Source organism: Myxine glutinosa, chromosome 5, assembly GCF_964187855.1.
Source record: "Myxine glutinosa chromosome 5, kmMyxGlut1.1, whole genome shotgun sequence".
Taxonomy (NCBI): Eukaryota; Metazoa; Chordata; class Myxini; order Myxiniformes; family Myxinidae; genus Myxine; species Myxine glutinosa.
Window position 1 is genome coordinate 179,896,791 of NC_136265.1, and position 23,801 is coordinate 179,920,591.

At 46.5% G+C, this 23,801-nt stretch overlaps 1 protein-coding gene across 2 annotated transcripts in view; it reads right to left on the reverse strand.

Moving 5' to 3' along the window:
• Nucleotides 1-9,683: 9,683 nt before the first annotated feature.
• Nucleotides 9,684-23,801, reverse strand: part of LOC137426652 (lysophosphatidylcholine acyltransferase 2) — a 126,394-nt gene continuing 112,276 nt past the window's right edge. For both annotated transcript variants that reach the window (XM_068115395.2, XM_068115394.2), the window contains 2 exons: nt 14,009-14,150; nt 9,684-13,237 (listed from right to left, as the gene is read on the reverse strand). In XM_068115395.2, the coding sequence (XP_067971496.2) occupies nt 13,002-13,237; nt 14,009-14,150 (378 nt within the window). In that variant the 3' untranslated portion in view covers nt 9,684-13,001. The remainder of the gene's footprint in view (nt 13,238-14,008; nt 14,151-23,801) is intronic.

Consider the following 23,801-nt stretch of genomic DNA (forward strand, 5'->3'; position numbering starts at 1 on the left):
ACACACACACACACAGTCACTGACACACACACTGGGGTGGTCCAAAAATTAGAAGATTGGATTTTCATTTCTCCACAAGCCTGCCCCTATTCCTATTGAAGAAAGTCGCTTGTGGTGAAAATTTGAGCTTGATTGGACAATATTTAGAGGTTGCTCAAAATGTTGACAAATTTTAATGAATAATAAGATACAGAATTTTTAGCATCATACATCAATCAATTCATATAATAGATAATTATCTATTTTCAATTACTCAAATTATTTATTATTGTTATTTGTTTGTAAACTAATAAATAATTATGTACAATGTACCATTGCACAATGTACATGTATGTTCAATTGTTCATTGTTCAATGTTCATTCATGTAGTCAAATTAAGATTAAAAACAAAACAGTAGATTAAACATTCATGTATTAATTTGACAATAAATCATTTATCGGAAAAAATTAATCATCCATCAGAAAATATAAAATATCTATCAGAGACGATAAAACAAATCTATCAGAACAATTAAAACAAAGTAAACATCAGAATACACATAATTTGAATGATTTTACGTAACATTGTTTTCAGAAACTTGTGTTTCGAAACATTGCCTACTTCTTTGACAAGATGGCTTTGGTTGACACTGGAAAGTTTTCACGATGAAGTTTCACAACTCTCAACACAAATTGCTTCTGCTCTTCATTCTTGGTCAGAGTGTCATGGAAAGTTTGGATGAGAGCAACACCTCGCTCAGCACAGTCATTGATAACCTTCATGCTGCGTATCTTCTTCTCAAGCTCTTGGTATGAGTTGTCTGTGTTCCAGAGGTGTGGCTCCTTTTCCAGAAAACTCAGTGATACTTCTTTGTCAGACTCTGAGATGACAACACCAAATAATTCAAGAGATCGACTTGTGATGTAGGTGTCCACTGAGTCAGAAAGCCTGAAGGCTTTAGCATCTATCCTATGAAGATTGTTTGGCTTTGGAGCCCGCTTGAAGTTCTTCACCATCTTTGCCTTTGTCTCATCATCCACCCGGCTATCAAAAAGAGCTAATGCAGCAAGGTGTTCTGACAAATACCAGAGGTGTCTAGTGAATGCTTTGACAGCAGTTTCATGTACAACCATATCTGGGTAAGAATCAAGGGTTGAAAGAAGAAGCAAATCATTGAGAGGTGCCTTTGTGGGTAGCGGCGCCTCATGCCAGAATCTCGCATACGCACGTGCAACAAAAAGAGCAATCTGTGTGATTCCCTTCAATTCACGTGATGTTAGCTTTATTTGGTCTTTGAAGAGAACCATCTTGAGAGCAAATATGGCTTTCATCATCCAGTGGGCATTGTGCATAGCTCCTGGGGCATGGAATTTCACCTCTCTGACCTCACATCCACCCAGAAATGTATGGCATAGTCTCAGAAGTTCTTCATAGTCATCACGTGGGTGTTGTTCTTTGAGTGCAGTTGCATAAAAATGTATCATATTCTGACGTTCAACAAGGTTATCGGAAAATATTTTATCTTCTCCTACTTGGAACCTCTTCTTGTCAATTAGAGGCCACTGTTTCTGAAACCTCTTGAACAGTCTGATCTCAGGTCCGCTAGTGGGTCCTATGACTTTAGTTGTAACATCAGAGAGCATTACTTCAAACACATGATGACGACATGCAATCCAGACAAGCTTAGCACCCAAAGCTGCTTCAATGAGGGTACATGTTCCGCTTCTCAGCCCTGTGTTGGATGCAGTGGTGTCAAACACTATGCCTTTCACCAACTGTTCGACATTCCACTCCTCAAGAAGTTGTATGCATGCATTTGCTTGTGCTACACAAGTGCCTTGGGGAATATTTGGGACTCCAAGCAACTTCTCGGTATTCATACCAGTTACAAGTATCGCTACCCGAACAGATTCTTTGTGATTGCCAGTATAATCATGGAGCAGTTTCCCATCCCAGGGAAGTCGGAGTGGGCTATTACATGAGAAATTTGCCTGTTCTTCAGTGGCCATTATTCCCTTCCACGAATTCGAGCACGACGAATTCCACTGTGTGACAGAGAAATGTCTTCAATGGTATGACCAAGAGATTGTGCAAAAGCACTGGCCACAAACATAGCACGCCGATCTCAGAGATTTACTCTGTCCAGAGTTGCCACTATTGCTGGAGTGATCACCTTGATGGGAGACTTTTTCGCCTGTTTGGCAGAAGATGGACTTTGGAGTTTGAATTCATTGTCCCCTGAATCGGAGCTTTCAATCTCAGACTCATCAATCATCATCATCATCAACCACAGCCGATGTCAATGGAACAGATTGCATTGCTGTTAGAGTCTCAGCAGCATGTTTCTTCTTTCTTTTATCTTCATTCTCAAGCCTGATACGCTTCCTGTTCTCCTTCACTGCCAGAGTGTTGTCCACAGATCCCATACGTGAACTTGAGGGATCCTCACGCTGCATGACAAGGAATGCTTTGTCTTCTTCATTCGTCATTTTCTCAAGCGTATCATTTGGTGAGATATCGAAGAGGGATTGAAGATCATCTTTGAACATCTGCTCCTTCACTCTATAGTTTTCGAATGTCTTGGTTCTATTTTTCTTTACCAGTTTGTAGGCATAATACAACTTCAAAAGTTGGCGCTCACAGGAATCTACTCTCTGCACTGGAATTCGTGCTTGCTCCCAGTATGCACACACAGCTTGTACACTAAGTTTGGCACTTTCACGAACTGTATGGTGTTCTTGTATGTGATGGTACACCATTTTCTGCAATGTGTGTCCTTTGGTTGGTAGTCCCCCACATATTATTTCCTTTTCAGACTTGCCCAGCAACCAAACTGTGGAAGAGCTCCGAGTTTCTGCCATTTGAAAAAAACAGGATAAATTAAAAATGTTATTTTTTGAGCAGCCTCTAAATAAGTTCCAATTGACCTCATATTTGGTTCATATGATATTTACACATACACACATACCGTATACACACACACACGATTCCAAAATTCTGGTTTGAGCAATTTGATGCTCTACACATTCACTACGCTCGAGTATTCAATGAACTCATCCAAGGGGATCAGAAAATGGATGAATGCCTCACAGAAGGTAACACCTTCCTCATCCCCAAATCAGAGGAAACCCAACTTCTCCACAAATACCGGCCGATAACATGTCGACCAATCACATACAAAATGCTGACAAGAATCATCACGTAAATGATGTACCAACATCTAACACAGCAAGGAGGGTTAGAGGGGGAACAAAATGGATATAAGAGAGGGTGTTATTGAACAATTGACCTCCTACTACTGAACAAGGCCAAACTTGAACATTTCAAAATGTGAAGAACTAAATTATCCACCACCTGGATCGACGATAAGAAAGCTTTTGTCAGTGTCCCACATTCGTGGATGATAAAATGCAGGTAAATATACAAAATCAATCCCCAAATAATCAAACTGATTGAGAAAGCCATGGAGCTCTGGAATACCACATTGATATTACAGCACTCAGAAGGGAATATCGAAATACCACATGTGAAGATACTGCATGGAATCTTCCAGGGAGGCAGGCTATCCCCTCTTCATTTTGTCTGGCTCTAAGTAACTAAGTAACCTCATCAATGACCAAGGACACGGATACACCTGAACAACCAATAGATGAACATCCAAAGAAATAGAAAAGGTGACACATCTACTATACATGGATGATTTAACACTAGAACCCCCGGAGCGGTCAATTTGACCACAAGCACATGTTTGGTAGCTGACTATGAGTGTAATTTTTTTGTTCACAGTTTTGATTTTCCTTGACTTTTCTTGATTCTCGGTGTTGAATATTCATACAAAATATTGACCTCCTGACCTCAACCACATTTGAGTTACAGGCTAATATACCTGAAACCGCCACTGCGGTCAATTTGACCGCTAAGGAAATGTATTGCATAAAACACATGGGTTCAGAATTGATGAATTGTACTTTGAGATAAGTTATTATCAATACATGTTTCGATGAGATTTCATCTCTGTGTGCCGAATCTGCTAAGCAGGAAGTGCATGTAAAATTTCCAAAATGTTCATTCGTTCGTTCATTCATTCGATTTCAGACAGAGTACTGTATTCACGCTGTACAGTAAACATGTCACGGCGGCCAGGGCTCATGGACAAAGAGATTTTTGAGCTATTGCAGCAGCTTTCTGACAATGAGTCAGAGGGAGATGATGTCTAAAGTGACAAGATGGAGATTATTACATCCCTGAGCAGGAGCATTCGAGTGAAAGTGACTCGGCTGAAGAAACGTCTGAGGCAGGAGCATCCGCACATCCGTCAAATGGTTCGACGGATGTGCAGAGTATCGTTGAGAGAGAGGAAGACAAATGATGAATTGCGAAAGATGATGGGAATAGAGCCTGCGATTGATGCTGTGAAGAGGAACAGGTTGAGATGGTTTGGTCATGTGTTGAGGAAGGATGAAAGTGACTGGTTGAGAAGTGATGGAAATGAATGTAGAAGGAAGTAGAAAACGGGGAAGACCGAGAAAAACTTGGCTGAAGATGGTGGAAGAAGAAATGCAGGCAAGGGGGTTAACAAGGAGAGATGCAGAAAATAGGGCAAAATGGAGAAGATTGTCATGGGGACCGCAAGGCTAACCCCCGCTCTAGCAGGGAAAATGGCCTTTTAAAATGCATGTTGTTGTTGAGCAGGAGCATTCGAGTGAAAGCGACTCGGCTGAAGAAACGTCTGAGGCAAGACCTCAACAGCAAACGGTACAAGTAAGAGGACGACAGCATGGTGGCCATATGAGTCCCAGGGTACAAGCAATAACACCGGGTCTATCAGGCTACAAGGAGACTGCAAAAGATGGAACAGTGTGGGAAATTGCTGGCGGATGTTCCTAATTCCTGGCGGAATTCCCAGCGGTAAGTTCCTGGCGGATGCTCATTGATGAAACAATACTACGACATATAAAGAAATGCACTGAGACTGAGGCCAGGAGACAAGTCCATGGCAATGAATGGTCCATTTCTCTGGCTGAACTGGATGCATTTTTTGCTGTGCTCTATGCTCGTAGGATGTCCTGTGCAAAAGGACTTGAATTGAATAGTCTGTGGTCTGTTACCTGTGGTCTGTTACCCACCATTCTTTCATAACACCATGTCAAGAAACAGATTTTGTGATATGATGCGATTCTTGCGATTTGACCAAAGGTCAACAAGGACTGAGCGTTTGCAGGGAGACAAATTTGTACTGGTGTCTGAAGTCTGCAATCGATTTACAATCGATTTATACAGAATTGCATCCTCTGCTATTAGTAAGGGCATTTTATGAGATATTTCACAAATCTGTTAACGAAATTGTTACCAAAAAATTTCTTCACCAATATGTTTGTAAAGGTGTGTAATAACATGTGTTAAAATGTTGAAGTTCAACTCCCGTGGGAAACCCAGAAAAAAAGCTGTTGAATTCGGTTACCGAAAAATTATTTTCGAGAATTTTTATTTTTTTTAATCGGCCCTTAAGTAACTTATGAGGGGTCAAATAAGGGTTTTCCATGATTCTGAGTTGATTGTTAACATTTATATTTTCACTTTTACATTTACACACAAAGTAGCTTTTATTTCACATACATATATAATACTCAAGAGTTATTTCTCATTCACAATGTCAGAAGTTTCAACAGTCATTGTCTATGTCTTCTTCAGACTCAACAACATCATGACTGCAGTTTCTGCATGTAATGCCATTACAGACTCCACAGGCCGAGATGCACGTGACCCCATTCTTCTTGCAGCTGCATCGCCGGTTGCTGCAATCTCCATGACAATTACAGCTCGTGAACTGCAATAGCTCCTCAGGAGCCGTGGGGTCCAGTGTTGGAACTGGCTCATACCCATGCACACCTATTGTCCATCCATAGTCACTGGGGTTCAGAGACATGCTCTGTAGAAGGATCCAGTCCCGGGTCTGCAGGTAGGCACGGAGTGAATGTTGTGCAGCTGCACCCTCTGTTGGAGGTAGAGTCTCTGGTTTGATCACTCCTGCCGCTGCCTTCCTTGAGAACATGTTGTTAGAACATGTCCTTCATGAGTTGACAGTACAGCCGTGCGCCCTTGGCATACTGATGATGGCCTGCAGCGGCAAAGATGTGAAGCATCTTGGTAACAATGCAGGACAGATGCCCATTGTGGTCTGCAAGTCGCTCGGTTCTGATAAAGACCTTGATCACATCTACCATGTGGTGGTACTCCACCCAGAGTGCAGGTGTTCTTCCTCCTTTTGCGAGTCGTTTGAAGGTTTCTTCAAACCTTTGCTCAAACACTGGCACTACTGGGTCTGAGTGTCTGGCTCCCATCTTCCCATCAGCCACCTTCTCCATGAAGGTCTTCATGTCACCACGCTCCTCCTCAGTGAAGGCAAGTTTCATGATGTGTTGATATATGGCTGCATCGATGAGGAGGTGAACACGGATTGCCTTGTCAAAACATCCTCCATCCATGATGTGGTTGGCTGTCGTACTTCCAGGATAGATCAACTGGATCACATCTAGTAGTCCAGAATCTTCCATGATGTTACCCATTGATCCAAGATAAGACTTCAGCAGGTGAAAACCACCCAACCTTGGAATGACGGGTAGATTTGCCTGCTTTATTATATTCACAGCCTTCAGCCAAATCGGAAGATCAAAGGTCACTATAGCGACCCCAGCGCGCCGTATGCACTCTTTCAGAGTGGTGAAGATGGTGTTGAGGTCATTAGGGTCTCCTTCAATAACTGGGAGGAACTCGATCTGTGTGCTCTGCTTTGCATCATTAGCATGGATTCTCTTCATCCAGCCATTCCAGTTGGAGTGTGGGAACTCAGGATCGTTGGCTTTGATCACCCACCCCGCTGCCCAGAGTGTGTCACCTGGAGTGAGGAGTGGCTGATCATGAGCCAGGGAGGAGGAAAGCTCAGCGAGGGGGAGAAACATGATCGCGTTCGTTCCTATCTGTTTCCTGTTCGTAAATGGAATAATCTTTACTTCAGTTCCTCTCAGGATCTTAGCTTTGTCGAGTGCCTTCAACTTCACCTGGGGGAAAGCTGCTGTTGTCTGTGGATCTGGCAAAGGTGGTGCCGGAGAGGTGACTTCGATCCAACCCAATGAGTGAAAGGGAGTGTTTCCGTGAATAGAGACAATGTTTAAATCTATATTGTCTCCAACAAACTGAGTGACTGCATTGTTTGTTTCCCCAACCTCCATAAAGACCACCTGATCATTACTTGACAATTCACTTTCACTGGCTGGCACTTTGGCTGTCATCACTGATTGATCCTCAAGCGCAGCATCAACCGCAACCTCATCATTGATCTGTTCATCGGTTTCCTCCACAATGGTGTCAAGAGTGCCAGAAGTATCTGGAACATCATCTCCACTCCTACTATTAAGGAAGCAGTATTTGTAGTTTTGTGTCTCCGTGTAAGACTCAGTGTATCCCAGCCGGTGGAACTTGTTGAGCATCCATTTTGACCCAAATCTATGATCAAGTTGTATGGCAAGCCCCATTTGGTGTGGCAATACTCCAGACCGAGGTCGACAGGCCTTAATAAAATTCTGCCCCCAAACGGCAACTCTTTCGTCTGTCTTGACAATCGGTCTCAAGAACATCTGAAGGCTTGCAGGAACAAGTGTCAGCTGACTATCGATGTCAGTCATACTGTGTGTGGTGGGGTATGACTTTGGACCTAAATCAATCAAGGCAATATCATTGGATATGAACTTGAGTGCCGTCTTTATGATCTGAGTCTTCTCATCTCCATGGTCAAGATTAGCATGATGCCATCTTTGAGACAGAGTACATCTGCCCTTCTTTCCTGTGTTGTGAAATACAAGGTGTCTTCGTATTTCTCTAGAAGTTTTATCTTTAGCCAATGCTTTGAATAAGAAAGGCTCTTCTCTGGTGACTGATCAAACTCCTGCAGCTTTTCATGGACTTGGTCCATGTTCATTACCCCATGCTCTAATTCTGAGTCTAACCATTCGCAGAATTCAATAAAAACTGCCTCTCGCTCCTCATCAATACTCCTCTGTCCTCTCTTCCTTTTTCCTTCCTCATCAGTCTTGGACAAACTGTCACCTCTCGCAAACATAAGTTTGCATCGCAAATGGTAGTGTTTCTTCTGCTACCAAGTCGTTGATCCCTTCCAGGCGTCCAGTGACTTCAGTGCCCCAGTCATCCCCGCGACTCCGTGCTGTCTTCAGCAAGCTTGCCTTCAGTGTATCTGCAGTCAAATTATCTGGCACTCTATTTCTTTCTAGCTTGTGCTGGATTATTTTTGTAGAGCTGGGCTGGTTGGTTGCAAAGAATGCATACATCCTTATACAGGAGGTCAACTGACTGTGATCTTCTAGAACTGCAGCCAGTTGATGAACTGAACTCACAAGTAGTGCGTCTTCTCTTCAACTTTGATGACTCTTTCTCTGCCTTTGATGCTTGAGCTGACTTCTTGGTGGTTGCAACAAAGTTGTTGTACAGATCATTTTTACACTTCTGGTGGTACCTCAGTTTTCCTTCCTTTTGAGCCTCCTTCATACGTTCCACAACAGTAACATTTTCGACAGTTTCTGCTTGTTTCAATAAAGTTGAGTATCCCTTTGGAGTTGCCTGTATGAGCCTTTCAGCTGGTGTATCCGAGCGTGCACGGATGAAGCAATTGAGCACAGGTGGAGTAACGTCTTCATCCATATTGCTAGACTCCATGTCCTGCAAAGTAGAAAATGAGATATATTTAGAAATTATTTTTCCACAAAGGAGTGTCTGTGGTGAAATAGAAATGTTAACAATCAACTCAGAATCATGAAAAACCCTTATTTGACCCCTCATAAGTTACTTAAGGGCCGATTAAAAAAAATAAAAATTCTCGAAAATTATTTTTCGGTACCCGAATTCAACAGCTTTTTTTTCTGGGTTTCCCACGGGAGGTGACCTTCAACATTTTAACAACTGTTATTACACACCTTTACAAACATATTGGTGAAGAAATTTTTTGCTAACAATTTAGTTAACAGATTTTCATATGTTTCCCTTACTATATAAGCCTGAGGAAAACATCACCGTGGATGAGCAACTGTTACCCACGAAGGCCAGGTGTCGATTCACCCAATACACGCCCAGCAAACCAGACAAATTCGGAATAAAGTTTTGGCTAGCAGTTGATGTACATTCAAAGTATATGTTGAATGGGTTTCCTTCCATACCTGGGCAAAGATAAGCACCGTCCTGCAGCTCAGAGGTTGGCTGAAAATGTGGTGCTATGTCTTTTGGATCCTCACTTGAATAAGGGAAGAAATGTTACCACAAACAACTTTTTCACCTCCCTAAAGTTGGCAGAGAAACTGAAATCAAAGAGCACAAGCATAGTAGGCACAGTGTACGGAGAGAAGTCCCCTAGTAGCGACCGACAGGCCTAATATGTTTGCCCCACCAGGAAACCAAGATGGCGACCATATCATTTTGTATCGGTGCTGTAGTGGGTGGAGTCAAGCGACAGATGCGGGTGTGGTCCTACAGCTGTCCGACCAATGGGTGCACATTTCGAGAAAAAAAAAAATTGACCGCCAACAGAACCCCAAAAATAACGACAACAGCAGCAAAGTGAAGCTCTTGCAAACCTGGGACATGTTGCAGGTAATGAAGGTTAAGAACTTGAACGTTGACAAACAATATCAACAAAGCCTTAATTTGGGAAACATTTATTCACTTTAAATCATCGGAATAAAATGAACATGTATTTGTACAGCACCTTATCCCATAGCGAGTATAAAGGGAATACTACATTGAAAATACACTCAAAAACACCGCATGTTGAGAAAAACAAGAACACCAGGTAATGATAAACAAAGGGGCAATACCCCTGGCCCTCACCTGGTAGAATAAACAGTATTGTCATATCCCCGGGGTTAAGACCACTGGGTGACGGATGACCGAAACGAGCTTTACTCCGAGGCGTATACCCAACCTGGTGGTATTGACACGCGCGGGAAGGTTCGAAGTCTTACCTGATCGGACGGCCGACACGGGGATAAACCAAGCCCCACAGACACGGAAACACGACACTTGAAAATGCAACAAATAAGGAATTTATTAAAAATAATTGTAAACCAAATAAAATGAATGTGAGGTAAAAACTACTTGCTAACTTGAGACGTCTCCATTCAGACTCATATACAGACATGGGGAAAAGATAAATAAAAAATAACTTCCCTTACTGTAGGGCTGACCCTCCGCTCTGGCCCAAGGTGCGTCGATGGCCCGTTGGTCATTGCTGCCGGTGTAGCTGCTTGTGTGGGACACGCCCCGATAATGGCTCCGAAACAGCGCGTCAGAAAACGCCCAGGCACAAGCAGGCAATCAACCAGCCCTCCCTCGCTTCCACTGCCAAGCGCAACGTGGCCCCATCTCCTCCAGCTCCCCTGAAGGACACCACAGTCCAACGGAATCTAGTCTCTGTTCGGAAAGTTCAGCTGACGTCGGGGTTTTCTTGCCGATCGGCAAACGCCGTTTCTGTCGGCCTTGGCGGCGTTGTGAGCGAATGGAGTCATTTGTTATAGTTGTTATTTGGCAGGCTTTTTAATTGTAATGCCTAAGTCACACATAGGTGGATTTGTCGGCGACTACTGGCGACTGGAAAAATCGCCACCACCCGCCGACAATCGTAATGAAACGGTAATGGACAGTCGCCTGTAGTCGTGGTTATCCTCCCCAGGTCGGCTGCAGTCGGCAAGAGCCGCAAAGGGGCCAAATATATTTTTAAATGTTTTAAAACGGTGCGCTCAGTCGCACTCGAAAAAAATCCGCCATGCTGTCATGATGGAACCGCCATGCTGTCGTCGGTATCCGTAATAAGAGCGTAAAGCGGCCGCAACCCAGTCGCTCATAGTCTTCCGCAATCGCCCCACCAGCTAGCACGGCAGAGATGCGAATGCCATACGGCCTTCCTGCGGCATCTTCCCGACTACGGGCCGCCACTGTTGCGGCTGCATATCGACTACAGAAGAACTACCACATCTCTCCTGCGGCTATGGGAGACTGACGACGACAGCAGTAGGACTAGTGGCGGCCGAGTTACGGCCATTGGCGACAAAGATACGACTGCCTGGCGACTGCATTACGACATACCACGATTTTCAGGCCAGGTATAAATAGGGGTGGACATTTCAGCTCACTGCAGTATGGTCAAGGTCTACCAAGGGTCTCTCTACCAACATCTATCATGGATGATGAACATAGGTTGAAGCTGGTCCTTCTGAATGACTTGGCAGCACTGGACCAAGATATTGCTGCGAATGACCTACTGCTGGCTCATGCTGAGCTCCATTCCATGGCAAGACAGGATGGTGTGAGGGTCTCCGTGGAGAGAGGTCATGTGGTGCCGACAAGGATATGGCTTTTTGTTTGGACTTTGGATCTTTGGAAACTTTATTTATTGGACTTGGGACCAGTGGAAATAATGTGTTGGACTTTCTTTTCATTCTCTCTCCCTGCAGAAAAGTTTGATTATTACATTACAATGATACATCTTTGTTATTTGTTATTGCACATCAAACATCTTTATGCTTCATGTCATACATCATTGAAATGAATAAAGTGAAATGTAAAATAGAGAAATAAAGATTTTAAAAGTTGTGTGAATCGTCTCCAATCGCCGGCGGTCTTATTGCAGTCTTGCGGACGTCGGAGTAAACCGCCACCCGGCCCCAATGCAGTCGCCGCGATCCGCCATCGGTCGTAATCTAGCCGCCAAACTGTCGCCATGCTGCCGCCGTGCATCCGCAATGCAGTCGTCTTCGATCGTCAACAGTCGCCATCCCACTCGGGGCGTCGTCGCAATGCAGTCGCAATGTGGCCGCCTGCAGTCGCCATACTGCCGCCTGACCATATTTGACCGCCCGAAATCGCCAGTGGTCGCCGAAAAATCTTGATCGCCGGCAGTCGCCAAAATATCCGCCTATGTGTGACTTAGGCATAATATAGACGGAGGGAAGATCATCGGGGGCAAATTACACACTGGGGAATTGATCTTGAAGCCCTCAAATTAATTAACACAAAGCCCTTAGGGCGACATGCAAACGCTCTTAACCTGCACGTTTACCCTGCTTATATACATCGAGATGGGTTTCTTCTTCTTCTTCGCGTCACACGGTCCATACTAAAACCTACACATTCTGAACTTTCCTAAGGTATTTCATTGTTTACCCCCACAAACGTAACAGTATACTGCATGTCTAAAGGTATTTTAAACCAATTTCAATGGTTGCTCAGAGACAGGGCAGCATGTAGATTGTAGAATCATGCTAACATAATCATAAGACTTTAAACAAACAAAGAAAAAAATACCAATTTTGGTTCCTGAAACCCCCACCACCCTCCCCCAACCACATATACCTCCTCAGACCCCAAATTTTGTAATGCCTTGAACAAACATTGGTACATCACATGGGTGATGAAGGTTGTAGTGAAGTTTCATCGACATTGTGTGTGTAGTTTCAGAGAAGAAAGCAAATACCTATTTTGTGGGGTAATACCCGGAGTCCCGGACCCACTTTGACCTCGATAAACCCCCTTGGACACTGATTATTTTTTTTTAATGCCGTGAACAAACTTTAGTCACAACATAACAAATATAATTTGTGCCAAATTTGGTTACAATCCTTTCAACGGTTTCGGAGAAGAAGTTGCAAGTGTTTACGGACGGACTGAAGGATGGACGACGTGCCATCTCATAAGCTCACCTGAACCTTGTTCTAGGTGAGCTAACAAAAACACTCTGTGTTGATAAAAACAAGAACACTGCATGATGATAACGTTTTGGATTAGTCACACGAGGAAATGATATTTACTTGAAGTATTACTTGAAAATAATAAAAACATGAAGCAAGAAAAAATAATTGTCACAATTATAAATGAATAAAAAGAGTGGAGAGAAGACAGAGTGAGAGAGAGAGTGAGAGACAGATGGAGTGAGAGTGTAGAAAGAGGGAGAGGGCGAGAGAGATCAATCATTCTTTTTGGAGGAAGTATCTAGATCAGTAGACATCCCACACTCTTTTTCAAAGAAGAAGGAGTCACTTGGGGAATCTTCACCAAGGGGAGAAAGGTCAGCACAGAGAGGGGTCGAGGGGGGAGTGAACGAGGAAATATCACTTCCTGCGTTGCCTCTTTGACGATCCAACAGCAAGGAGAGAAGGCGCATGTGTTCTGGGTGCTGTTGCAGAAAGTCTCGGAACTCAGCTAGAGAAAGGGGAAAGGGGATAAACATGGGTACGAATGAGAGTTGGAAACGAATGAGAGTGGTTACAGGGGGTAGCAAAGAATAAGGGTATAGGAGGAAGAGTGGGGTAAAGGAGTAGCCTAATAATAGGGGTGTACAAGGAGGGACAGTGGGGTAAAGGAGTAGGCTAAGAATAAGGGTGTACAAGTAGGGACAGAGGGGTAAAAGAGTAGCCTAATAATAGGGGTGTACAAGGAGGGACATTGGGGTAAAGGAGTAGCCTAATAATAGTGGTGTACAAGGAGGGAGAGTGGGGTAAAAGAGTAGGCTAAGAATAGGGGTGTACAAGGAGGGACATTGGGGTAAAGGAGTAGCCTAATAATAGGGGGTACAGGTAGGGACAGAGGGGTAAAAGGGTAGCCTAATAATAGGGGTGTACAAGGAGGGAGAGGGGGGTAAAGGAGTAGCCTAATAATAGGGGTGTTTAAGGAGGGAGAGTGGGGTAAGGGAGTAGGCTAAGAATAGGGGTGTACAAGGAGGGAGGGTGGCATAAGGATTGAATGACACATTAAGTTCACTATTGGTGGTAAACATGTGATTGTGAGCTTATTCGTGTTCGTTCTCTCTCTCTCTGAGAATCTCTCTCTCTCTCGCTTATAATGTGCTGTGATGTCACTGATGGTATGTGATGTCATCCACTGCATTTTCATTTATTTTCTCATTAACTGTCCGCATCGCTGATGCAAATGGGGAGTGTGAAAATATCAAATGTGGAGATTAATGTAGCTTACAATATGTGATGCTTCCGGTTCTCTCAACATCCACCGAGCTGAAAAGCTGCGAAGAATCAAAAGTTGGAACAGCAAAAGCCGAGCGTAGAATGGTCGAAAATTCCATTTCTGTCAATCTTCCATCACCATCAAGGTCAAATAACTGAACACAGCAAACACAAATGAGAAAATGACAAGTTCAGGAAACAAGTTGAGTTTGCCCTGCATGGATCTCTTGTTCATGTTACAGAACATGTGGTTGGCCTGATAGAGGGATGTGATGAAGGAGGCATCTCCTCTTAACTGTGGTGATAATCTTATTACAATGAAACAAACGTATATGGTTATATATACTGTATATGTATATTTGTGACCAAAACGTGTTCTTCTATATATATATTGTTGCGAATATGGAATTTGGCCTCCATATCCGCTTGTAAATATTCCCCTATTTTCTCCGATACTCCCCAACTCTCCCTTACCCCATTCCCTAGTCCCATTGTCTGTAAACAACACCCATTAGAGCCGATCTTCCCCTTCATCCCCCCATTAAATGTCGTGCCCAGGTCCCCCGCACCACACGTAGACAATTATAGGACATCTTGCTAGTTATTCTTAATCTATGTCAGTTAAGGACTTGTTTCCATTAATTATGACTCTTCGTTGCACCAGAATGTGATTATATGGCACCTGTTAGGAAGTTTAGGACCTCCCCATACCTCTCCGCATCTCTTCCCCATGAAGAAGCGCCAACTACAACAACAACAACAAAAGAGGGGGGCGGCGCGGTGACGGCATGGGGAGTGGGCGTCCTCCTTCCGGCTCGGTTAGCCGCCATTGACCACGCGCTCCACGGGGTTACCACGAAGGGGCTCCCTGTCGGCCCCTCGTCAAGGGCGGAGCCGGTAACCCCCGCACCCAATGAGAAGCCATGGGCCGATGCCATCTGGGGCGGCGCTAACGAGCCGAGGGCGTGTCACTCCCCGCCGGATATACGCGGCCCCGCGCCGGACGTGACGTCAGATGCGCCCCGAGCTTGAAAGGACAAGACGCCACCCTCCCGAGCGCTGAGCGACCTCCCCGCATCTGCTGGACACCAACGTACGCGATTCTGTCCCTGAGCCAGGTGCACCTGAGCCATCGACTGCCGCTTTCCTGGCCATCAAACCCCGTGTGAGTCAGTTTTTGTCCCGTTTATCTGTGGTCTGTCTAGGGTTAATATAAGGTTGTGTCTAAGTGCCCACCTTCCTATGTTTCCCTCTTGTCCCTGTAATCTAACCTTTTCCGCCTTAATATAACCTCCTCCGGAGGTCTTGAGAACTGAACCCCTGGTGTCGTATTGTGTGATTATAATCCAGCCGGGTGTCTTCTTTTCCTTATTGAGCCAGCATAGCGCGGCTTCGTCGACGTTCGAGTACAATCGGGTAACTTGTACGGATACGGCGGCCATCCCGCTCGGCCCACCATACCATCAAAGTCGTATCTGTAACAATTGGTGTCGAGGAGTGAGATTCGGACCCGGGACTAAATTAGTTAGGCCCAAATTTTGGGAGGGAAAATCGATCCGGAGCGCGTACTGCGCTCGACAAAATCGATCCGGAGCGCGTACGGCGCTCGACAAAATCGATCCGGAGCGCGTACTGCGCTCGACAAAATCGATCCGGAGCGCGTACGGCGCTCGACAAAATCGATCCGGAGCGCGGGTACTGCGCTCGACGAAAGTATAACGGCGAAATTTCGAATTTGTTTTACGAAACTCGAATTTTGAAAGTCGCGCTATGGCGGATCAAGACGGCTGGGGTCCGGTAGGGGAGAGTGAAGCAGGGTCGGTCCAGGACCAAATTGAGACACGTGAGGAGAGCGAAACAGCGGGGGTAGCAGACGCGCGAAATGGCGCCTCGCACATAGCTACGTGGGCCGCACCCGCTGCACAAGTGGGAGGGATGGCCCAGATGCAGGTCCTCATGGAGCAATTTATGGCGCAAATGCAGGCGTCCCTCAAACTGCAGAGTAACCAATTGGGGGTAATGGGAAACCAAATGGGGGTAATGAGGGACGAAGCGAGGGCTCAGAGTGAGCAAATGGGGGTAATGAGGGACGAAGCGAGGGGTACCAGTGAGGGATTAGACAATAATTTTAAGGGATTAGACAATAATTTTAAGGGATTAGACATGAAATTTGGGAAATTAGACGATAGATTAGGGGAAATACAGGAGGGGTTAACGGGGGTAGAAAACAGAATGGCCGCTCAAGAGAATCAAATGGAAGGGATGCAAAAAGGGTTAGAGGGGTTAGAAAACACCATGGAAGGCAAATTGAGGGACATGAGGGACCAAGCGGAAAGGGAAGTTAACCAAATGGGGCAGCAGATAGAGGGGGTCAGAATGGGGGTAGAAACCAAACTGGATGCTCACAGGGAGGAAATGGAGCAGATGAGGGTGGCATCTGGGCAGGAGATGCAAGTGATGGGAGAGGAGATCAGAAGAGGAGTGAGTGAGGAGGTCGGAGGAGTGCGCGAGGAGGTGAGGCACTGTAAGGAGCGCATGGAGAAAGAGGTGAGAAAGGGGACTGTAAAATTGCAAGGTGGTATAGAGGAGTTGACGCTGGGAGTAGAACAACTGACAGTGGGACAAAAGGAGTTGGGGGACCAGGTAAAGAAGAACACAGCGGTAATAGAGGGTTTAAAATCGACACAGAAGGAGATGAAAAAGGACGTAGGGGTAATTAAAAAAGAGTGTCAGACGGTACATGAGGACCTGACGAGGAAAATGGACAAGGTGGTAGAGGTAATGGAGGTTAAAGAGCGGGAGGTGCGGGAGCACATAGAAAAAAATAAAGTGGAGTTAGAGGAAGAACTTAAAGGGGCGCACGAAGAGATGAAGGAGATGAAGCAAAAATTAGAAGAAGTGGAAGAAGGGGTGAGCGAAATTAAAAAGCGACGGAGAGAGGATAAGAAAGAGATAAAAGAGGAGGTAAAAGAATTGGTCCAAAGTCTGTGTTTGGATCGTGATGATGTGCTCATTAACCGGATGAGGGATTCGCAGGTGATGGAGGAGAAGCGAAGAGGAAGAGGACCCGGTGTAAGTGGTGACCAATATGGTCGTGCGTATGATGCGCCAGGGGATTTAAGAAGCTTGGGGGTCGAGATAGACCCGGGTGTTCGTGAGAGGCCGTTGGTGAAGTGTGCGACAGGTCTGGTGTGCGAAAAAGGAGGTGTGCGAGAAAGTCCGACTCTGGGGTGTGTGAGGAAAAAGTGCGTGCCAAGGAGTGAGTGTGCTGGCGAGAGTGAGTCGGTCGTAGCGCGTGTGCGAGGGGGCACATGGAAGCGTGGTGTGGTGAGTGTTACAGAGGGTGTAACGCAAGAGTATGCGCGAGAAAGGTGTGTGACGGACAGGTGCATGAGGAAAGAGTGCGCTGTCAGAAGTAAGGAAGAGTGTCCACCTGTGGTGAGTGTTACAGAGGGTGTGACGGGAGAGTGTGCGCAAGAGTATGCGCGAGAAAGGTGTGTGACGGACAGGTGCATGAGGGAAGAGTGCGCTGTCAGAAGTAAGGAAGAATGCACACCTGTGGTGAGTGTTACAGAGGGTGTGACGGGAGAGTGTGCGCAAGAGTATGCGCGAGAAAGGTGTGTGACGGACAGGTGCATGAGGGAAGAGTGCGCTGTCAGAAGTAAGGAAGAATGCACACCTGTGGTGAGTGTTACAGAGGGTGTGACGGGAGAGTGTGCGCAAGAGTGTGCGCGAGAAAGGTGTGTAACGGACAGGTGCCTGAGGAAAGAGTGCGCTGTCAAAGGCAAGGAAGAATGCACACCTGTGGGGAGTGTTACAGAGGGTGTCACGCAAGAGTGTGCGCGAGAAAGGTGTGTGACGGACAGGTGCATGAGGAAAGAGTGCGCTGTCGAGAGTAAGGGTGAGTGCGCTGTCAGGAATGGAGGTGAAAGTAGTGAGAGTGACATGGAGCGTGAGTTAGTTGTGACAGGTGAGCGAGGATGTACACCTGGGATGGAAGGATGCACACCTGGAATGGTAGAGCGTGAGTGGGAATGCACGCTGGAGTTGGTGGTGAGGCACGTGGTTGGGTGTGCGAATGAGAGCACACCTGTGATTGTCACAGAGGAGGTGACTGAGGAGGGGGCGCGAAGAGGTGTTTTGGTGAGGTGTGCGACCAACGAATGTGTGCCAAAGTGTTCGGTGGTCAGGTGTGTGACCAAGTCTGTGAGTGGAATGAGAGTACCTTGGTGTGTAAGGAAAGGTACGACGAGGAGCATGGAGACGGCTGGATGTGTGAGCAAGGAACGGGCTGCGGGGTGTAAGCGTCCAGGTGAAGCATCGACGTTAGACGGGATAGAGTTTAGAACGACTTATAGTCGAATCGGGCCCTCGGTGCGTGCTGGGCCTCGCTTTGAACGGCCGCGTCCAGGCTCCACTAGGCGGAGCTGGCAGCCCGATAGGAAGGGTCGTTATGGCGACCACGTTTTGTTGAGACGTGCCGGCAGGTCGAGATCGGGGCATTGGATGGCTCCGTGCCGAGATGGTGCGTGGGATCTCGGCCCGGGTAAGCCCCCGTCCCTGCACCGAGTGCCGGACGCATCCAGCCGCTGGCACAAAACAACCAGCATCCATTGTTTGGCTTTACGAAGCCGGGCTTTGGACAGGGATTGGCGCACCGAGAGATATTAGTGAGTCGACTGGGTGATGAGGTTAGTGTTTTGGACCCAAAATTGGAGAAAAACAAAATTTGATGATTGGCAAGGGATTGGCAGTAGTGATTGGCAGATGATGGGCAGTGATTGGCAAATTTTTAATTTGTTGCAATTTGATGTGCGAAATTGGTAGTGAGAGACCCCCGATGTGGTGGGATGGCAAATCCATCATCCTTCCCATGCGTGGGGCAAATGCGCAATAGCTTATGGGGTGTATGGCAGTGAAAACTAGCCCGGGTGGGTTAGGTTATATTGATAGGGATCTAGCAAAGAGGACATTAGGTAACGTTAAGTTTAGTTGGTGACTGATACCTGTAGTGGGGACGCAGGTAGATTAGTGTGGATTATAATGACGAGGGAGCGCAATAGTTTAAAGGGACGACTGGGAAGCGCAAGTTTCAGAAGGGAGTAGTTAGCTGAGATGATGCCGTGTTTGTGAGAATTGAACAGGTGTGATTGCACAGGTGTGCAACTGGACAGGTGTGTGGAGCAGGGTATGAGTAGTGAGTGTGTGGATCAGCGCGAATGCGCTTGGGGAGAGAAGGGTGCAGGTGGCACCAGGTGTGAGAGCACAGGTGTGCAGGTACAGGTGTGTGGAGAGAGTTGGAGTGAGTGGTACGGAGTGGTGTGCATGGTGCGAAGGTGTGGATGGGGGAAGAGTAGACCCCTTTCACGAGTACCCGGGGCGGGTAGTGTAAGTGTTAGGTAGAGGGTGCAGGTAAATTGTGGTTGGATATTGGCATTTGTGGTGCGGTTGCAGAATGGTGTTGTGGATGGGTGCATTAGTGTTGTGGAAATGGCTGGGCGTGTAGCCTGTTAGTGTGTGTAGTTGGTTGGGCACTCCACCACTGTGAGGATGTCGGCCAGGTGAGGCCGCAGGTGGGCTCTGGGAGCCGGTAGAGTTGTGGATGGGGCCCGAGGATCCGGAGGATGGACCCGGGTAGCCCAGTGCCAGAGAGGGCACCGAGTGGGGAGAGTGCCAGAGGGCCTTCCCCAGGTAGTTAGGTTAGGGCAAGGAGCAGGTAAGCTCGGAGGCAACTGCAGTGGTGGAGGTGTGCAGGTGGGTAGACCCACTGGGAGAGGTACACGCCACAGCCCAGAAATTGTACGAGGGCACCGGGAGATGAATCGGGGGAGTGAGACCCCAAATTGAAGAGCACCACAGTTTGGCCAATGGGAATTGGTTTTTAGAACCCATAGTGTAAGAGGGCCAATGGTTTGGCCGGAGGAAGACCCCGGGTGGTGTAAAGTTGTTAAAGTCATTTAGGAAATAGTTAGGATTGAAGAACCTGTCGCACCATACGCAGCCACTTACCTGTGGTGATGATGATGACTCCACACCTGTGTTTTCTTTGTTTGTGTTGCAGAAATGAGAATTGCTGTGAGGATTTGTGAGACGCATCACGACGTGGATGAGACATTGGGGTGATTCCATCTCTCCCTCCCTAGGAGGGACTGATGATGAATTGGTGATGGCAAATTTTGATGTTGAGTTGGAAATGGCAAATTTTGATGAGAGTTGAAAATGGCAAATTTGATTGGTTAGGAGGGAGAGAAGACGAATTTGGTATATGGGAGGAACGGGGAAGACAGTAGGGATGTTTGTTGATTTGTAAAGTAGATGTTTATGGGTAGTGTTGTGTTTTGTGGATACAGTAAGGGGTAAGGGAGGGGCCATGTAGGTTACCTGGTGGGGGGGGGGGGCGTACGATAGGAACGTACCTGTCTCACCTGGTTCCCATGTGCCCCCAGTGTGCATTACCTTATATTGCGTGCACTTTTGCGCCCTTACCACCTTACTCACTTGTTTCTTCTTTTGTCTCCCACCTCCGAGGATCTGGCTTTGGGGTAGAGAGAGAGGAGAGAGAGGTGCTGGCTGCGCAGTTGTGGGCCTGCACTTTCGCTGTTCGCTGCCTGGATCGGTACACCATATGGACCGCAATGTTTGTGGCCACCCACAATGGACCGCAGTTCGTTTGCGGCCAAGCACCACCCGGGGATGGACCTATGGATCAACGTGGCACCTATGCCATACAGGTGAACCACTAATAGTTAACACCACCAAGTGCACCACAAGAAGAGCAAGAGACACCTGCAGGGTTAGGGGTTGTTGAAGTTATTTTTATTCCAATGAACAATGGTGACTGCACCGATTGGTGGTGGGGTGGTGCTTTTGATGCTGGGAAAGGGTGCTCTGCACGTTATTAAAGGCCGTCGGCCACAGAGCACTCGTGGGTTGGTGTATCGATGTTGGCAAGCGCGCTCTCTCTATGCATAACATCTGCATGTGTTCCTCCAAAAACAGGTCCTGGATCGTAGTGTAAATAGCAGCGTAGTCTTGTAAATAATGCTCCCTACCGGCTGTATGTTTAGTTTGAGAATTCTTTCCGGATTCGGTTATCCTGTGGGTGTGTTTCTGTGAGGAGAAGGGTGCAACGTCGCAGGGGGACATATTTACTCATTTGTGAATATCTGTAAAACTGTCGCACTCAGGGTAGAGTTAATAGTAGAGGGAACTACATTGCGTGCCACACTAAAGTAGGTAAAAATTTATCGGGTCGGGACGCCCCGAGGGTAGAGAAGGGTGCAATGTTGCGAATATGGAATTTGGCCTCCATATCCGCTTGTAAATATTCCCCTATTTTCTCCGATACTCCCCAACTCTCCCTTACCCCATTCCCTAGTCCCATTGTCTGTAAACAACACCCATTAGAGCCGATCTTCCCCTTCATCCCCCATTAAATGTCGTGCCCAGGTCCCCCGCACCACACGTAGACAATTATAGGACATCTTGCTAGTTATTCTTAATCTATGTCAGTTAAGGACTTGTTTCCATTAATTATGACTCTTCGTTGCACCAGAATGTGATTATATGGCACCTGTTAGGAAGTTTAGGACCTCCCCATACCTCTCCGCATCTCTTCCCCATGAAGAAGCGCCAACTACAACAACAACAACAAAAGAGGGGGGCGGCGCGGTGACGGCATGGGGAGTGGGCGTCCTCCTTCCGGCTCGGTTAGCCGCCATTGACCACGCGCTCCACGGGGTTACCACGAAGGGGCTCCCTGTCGGCCCCTCGTCAAGGGCGGAGCCGGTAACCCCCGCACCCAATGAGAAGCCATGGGCCGATGCCATCTGGGGCGGCGCTAACGAGCCGAGGGCGTGTCACTCCCCGCCGGATATACGCGGCCCCGCGCCGGACGTGACGTCAGATGCGCCCCGAGCTTGAAAGGACAAGACGCCACCCTCCCGAGCGCTGAGCGACCTCCCCGCATCTGCTGGACACCAACGTACGCGATTCTGTCCCTGAGCCAGGTGCACCTGAGCCATCGACTGCCGCTTTCCTGGCCATCAAACCCCGTGTGAGTCAGTTTTTGTCCCGTTTATCTGTGGTCTGTCTAGGGTTAATATAAGGTTGTGTCTAAGTGCCCACCTTCCTATGTTTCCCTCTTGTCCCTGTAATCTAACCTTTTCCGCCTTAATATAACCTCCTCCGGAGGTCTTGAGAACTGAACCCCTGGTGTCGTATTGTGTGATTATAATCCAGCCGGGTGTCTTCTTTTCCTTATTGAGCCAGCATAGCGCGGCTTCGTCGACGTTCGAGTACAATCGGGTAACTTGTGCAGACGTGGTCATACCATAAAACCGCTCGGGAAATAACATCCAAGCCACGTCTGTAACAATATATATATATATATATATATATATATATATATATATATATATATATATAATTTTATAAACAGGAATCAAATTCCTGCAAGGGGCTAAGTGTGAAAAAATTCTGACAACACGGGGCTCGAACCACGGACCTCCGTTGATAATGCGTCAACAGCCCACTGCACTATTGAGCCAGCCACAATCCCCTCAGAACATTTCCACACTTAACACTGCGAGCTTTATCATGGCCGATGTCTTACATGCCTGCTAAGCAGACCCCGAATGTTAGCGTAAGTATATGCATGCGTATGTATGTGTGAATAAGTAGAAATGCATTGAAGATTAATTCAAATACAATTTTATAAACAGGAATCAAATTCCTGCGAGGGGCTAAGTGTGAAAACATTCTGACTCAATGTGGGGCTAATATATATCTATATATATAAAACACCGTTTGTGTGTGTGTGTGTGTGTAATGTTACCGATAGACTCCTAAACGGAGAGGCTCACGAACTTGATATTTGGCACAAACATGGCCATTGAGCCTGGTACGAACATGGTCGACCTAAAAATTTATTTCATAATATTTTTAAACCATATTTTTACCTCAGCGCATTTCAGCGAGGAATATTATGACCGGAATGGCAGAGCAGCGCGCTGATTCGCTCAGAGCGATCACGTGATGTTCCAACTTTGCCGCCATAATCTTACAGTTATGCGTACGCACGTAATTCAGTTTTTTCACATTTCAGCGAGGAACATTGCCATTCACACCACATAGGTTTTTTTTTCTTTCATCTTTAGATCCATATTTTTAGCCACAATGTAGCGAACGTAGCGTAACGTAGCGTAGCTAATGTAGCGTTAGCATAACGTAGCGATCCTTGCTCAGGATCTTCGTCCGGTTCGCGATCGAGTTAGCCAAAACGTAAAAGTGAAAATATATCGAATTTTTTATTCATATTTACCTCAGCGCATTTCAGCGAGGAACATTATACACGGAATCTCAGCTGGTCGCAGAGCAGCGCACCGATTCGCTCAGAGCGATCACGTGATGTTCCAACTTTGCCGCCATAATCTCACAGTTATGCATTCGCACGTAATTCAGTTTTTTCACATTTCAGCGAGGAACATTGCCATTCACACCACATAGGTTTTTTTTCACTTTCATCTGATATTTGTGATTTATTTCAAACAAACTGTATTTCCCATCTACACGGCCATGTATTCCTATTAACGTTATGTAAAGTACATAAATTGTGTGGATTACATCATTTGTGGATGTGATCAATTGCCAGTAACCATCTATATCCCTCCCCTCCCCCTCCCTCCCACTCCCCCTCCCCCCTCCCCTTCCCCCTCCACCCTACCCTCTCCCCTTCCCCCTCCCCTTTCCCCTCCCCTCCCTTTCCCCTCCCTTTCCTTTCCGCCCTACCCCTTCCCCATCCCCTC